Raw genomic sequence first — 3,077 nt, 5'->3', positions numbered from 1 at the left:
CTGCTGGAGGATGCTTGTAGGCAGAGGACTGGCCCTGGAGAGAACAAAAGAGACGACATAGCGTTGGGGGAAGAGGGTTGGGGAGATGATGGAGGTAGGAGGAAAAGGAGTGACGAGAGCAAGTGCGTCATTATATGCTCTCGATCTTTGGTACTCGATTATGTAATCACTTCGATATATTGTTTAAAGGTAAAAACAAATTATATTATAAGTCTGAAAGAGTGATTGTTAACATTATTAATATATATAATTGTATATTATCTTACTAAAAGTATTGTAATTAACTTACAAGCACAACATATTACTTTTATGACTGTTATAATTAATCAACTATTGTTACAGATAACTTATAATATAATTTTAGCATATTATAATAGGAGTTGAGCACTTGTACCTCACATGTAATGTTGTAATAATACTATTAGTAAGCTTACTTGCTCTAAAACATGTTTGTAGTTTAATAGAAACTTTGTATATTTCTTACATTTATATACAATCATTATAATTACATTATAAGTAAAATATAAGTGTTATTTTAGAATGTAATGCTTATAAAATCATTTTATTAGATTACCTTTGCTATTATTAAATACATTTGTTGCGACTTTTTCGTGATGGCAGTGCCCGCCACAAAAGATACGCCCTTTCTAGCATTATCCCTCACAGACCTATCCAAACTTTCTTTTAGTTCATTGGCTCGAATGCACAATTGCACACATAATCAAAAGCTTATCATCCTCCTGACTACTAGTATTCAGATGTCTCAACCTCTTTCATCTCAGATCCGCAATCTACAACTCACAGAATCAGAGCTCTTTACAAATAAAAGCTTCCCTTTTATCTGAACATTTTATAACGTAGAAGAACGTTAACTAATACGCAACAGATCTACTTATACAAACTTAATACAGAAAAGTTGTGGCCATTTACACCATACATCCCTTGTTCTTACTCTTTCAGCTACCTCATTGATACACAAGCGTTCGCATTGTCTAGCGACTAAATTCAGACGCGGACAGAACAATACGTTTGTCCTACTCGTACTAAGATAGGGAGGTAAGAAAACTATTCAGCTCTTCACTTGCTTTGCTTCTGACTGTCCATCCGGCCACCCAGGGTATAAATTCGAGCGAATAAAGGCTTTCCTCTTTCTTCGCTTGCACCTTTGCATCCATCACCATCGCCTCTGGTTAGACATTGTGTTGCCCGCACTCCTCTGCATAAACTAACATCACGCTTTGCACCAGATCTCCACAGCCGTCACTTACTAGGAGCTCTGTTCTATCACGTCCTTGTGTCTTCCGTTGGCAAGTATGACGACTCAGCTGACAGTCATAGTTCGTCCACACTTGTGGCTCTCGCCTTTGCGCACAAAATATGAGCAGGAATGGGACCAGAAGAATAACAATCAGGCGTCTTATAAGGATATTATTCGAATGATGCTTTCATGGCTATCTAAGCTGATGGTTTATGCTCGCCTACAACATAATGCGAGTCAGAAATACCACGCTAGCTCCGAGTTTGAGGTTTCCACTGCAGCAAGCATTTGCGAAATTCCTGAGCCAGAGGAGTTTGCCCCATCAGAGGACGACCCAATCCACATTCCAGCTCCTCGACAGGACTACCATTTAAAGCCACAGGAAGAAGATCGCTTTAGCCATATCGTTCATACTAGCGACATCAACTCGGACACATTCCGTGGCTTTATTCGGATTTTCGTAGCTGATAGGCCGTTCTACGACCCCAGCGGCCCTCCAGAATGGTCTGCGGAATACAAGGCGCTGTACCAGATTTGCGGACGTAGCTACGCACAGAGTCTTACGGAAGACGGGTATTCAGTACTCCACCCGGTAAAGGCACTCGATGTGAACGAAGTTGCGGAACTAGTACGTATCAATTCCAAGGGCGTCATTGGGAATCGCACTGTATACCACATCATCAATGTTAAGATCTTTGAGGAAGCGTCACCATATAGCGAGACCGAATTCTCGGCTCTCCCCCCGTCTCGACCAATCTGTAAGCGACCTACAAAAGTCGGTCATTCGCCGGGTTGCAGGTGCTCCAAGATGTGGTAATAAGGGAGATACATTGCCCTATCAACGCAATCGAAGGCAATCATCCCGACCTTACTGGACCAATCAATCGAAGCGTCTCGAACATTCACCCAAATAAACTAAACTGGAGCAATTACAGATTAGTCTCTCAATAGTTTTTCCTCCCTGATAACTTGTTACTCGTCGACATTTGTAGCGAATAATTTTGGATTCTTCACCGCGTCTTCAAGTTACGGAAGACAATATCTGCAGGTACAAGCCTAGCCACCCTTTCCCCTGTCTCGTACACAGTAGCATGTCATAATAGATGGCTTGGCGAAACCGCAACGCAAAACGATTCAACCGTTAATGTACTGTAGCAATTCTGCAATTTCATTAGTGTGTTATATAGTTGCTGATGTCCGGTCCCGGACCGCTCGGACTCGGTCCGGACGCAGGACTGGACTGATGGACCGGTCCTCTACAGTCCGGTCCTCATGGGTCCAGGAGAGGTCCGGTCCTGGGTCCATCATTTTGAGAAATTTCCCGGACCGATGGACTCGTCCGGACCCGGACTGGACTCCGGACCTGAATAACCTGAACTAATGTCTCAAATCTCGTTTCCCATATCTCTAGCTCACTATACTAAAACAGATCATACTCCTTTAAGGATCTTTGAATATTAGCTAGCACTTGCATAGTACATTTTACAAGTTTCTGGCAGTCCAAGCAAAGCAAAACTTTATTCCTGTTCTTTACTGTTCAATGTATGGCTTACTAAACTTGACTCTTCCTATCTGGTTATTGTCTCCCGAAATATTTATTCCCTTTATGTATATTCACTCCTCTCCCGTCCTATGCCAAAGACACCACAGTCCCAGCCGCCCTCCCCAGTCAAGCAGCCAGCCAATGCCCCTGCCCCTGACAAATTAGACAAGATGTCCGAAATCACTCTCAGAAGAAGACGCTGACGCTCAGGCTGCTTTCCGTGCACGCCGTGCCAACTATTATGCCACCCCTCGAAGAAGACAGGTCCGTCTGCTG

General features: G+C 43.0%; 1 protein-coding gene across 1 annotated transcript; it reads left to right on the top strand.

Annotated features, from left to right (window-relative positions):
- Positions 1-1,313: 1,313 nt before the first annotated feature.
- Positions 1,314-2,075, top strand: FOMMEDRAFT_26082 (uncharacterized protein; the record flags this gene model as incomplete). Its single annotated transcript, XM_007263133.1, has 1 exon — positions 1,314-2,075. One exon carries the CDS (start codon positions 1,314-1,316, stop codon positions 2,073-2,075), a length of 762 nt encoding a protein of 253 aa, XP_007263195.1.
- Positions 2,076-3,077: the final 1,002 nt, after the last annotated feature.

The sequence above is a fragment of the Fomitiporia mediterranea genome, assembly GCF_000271605.1.
Source record: "Fomitiporia mediterranea MF3/22 unplaced genomic scaffold FOMMEscaffold_2, whole genome shotgun sequence".
Classification (NCBI taxonomy): Eukaryota; Fungi; Basidiomycota; class Agaricomycetes; order Hymenochaetales; family Hymenochaetaceae; genus Fomitiporia; species Fomitiporia mediterranea.
The sequence above is the reverse complement of the archived record's forward strand: the minus strand, read 5'-3'. Positions and strand labels throughout refer to the sequence as shown.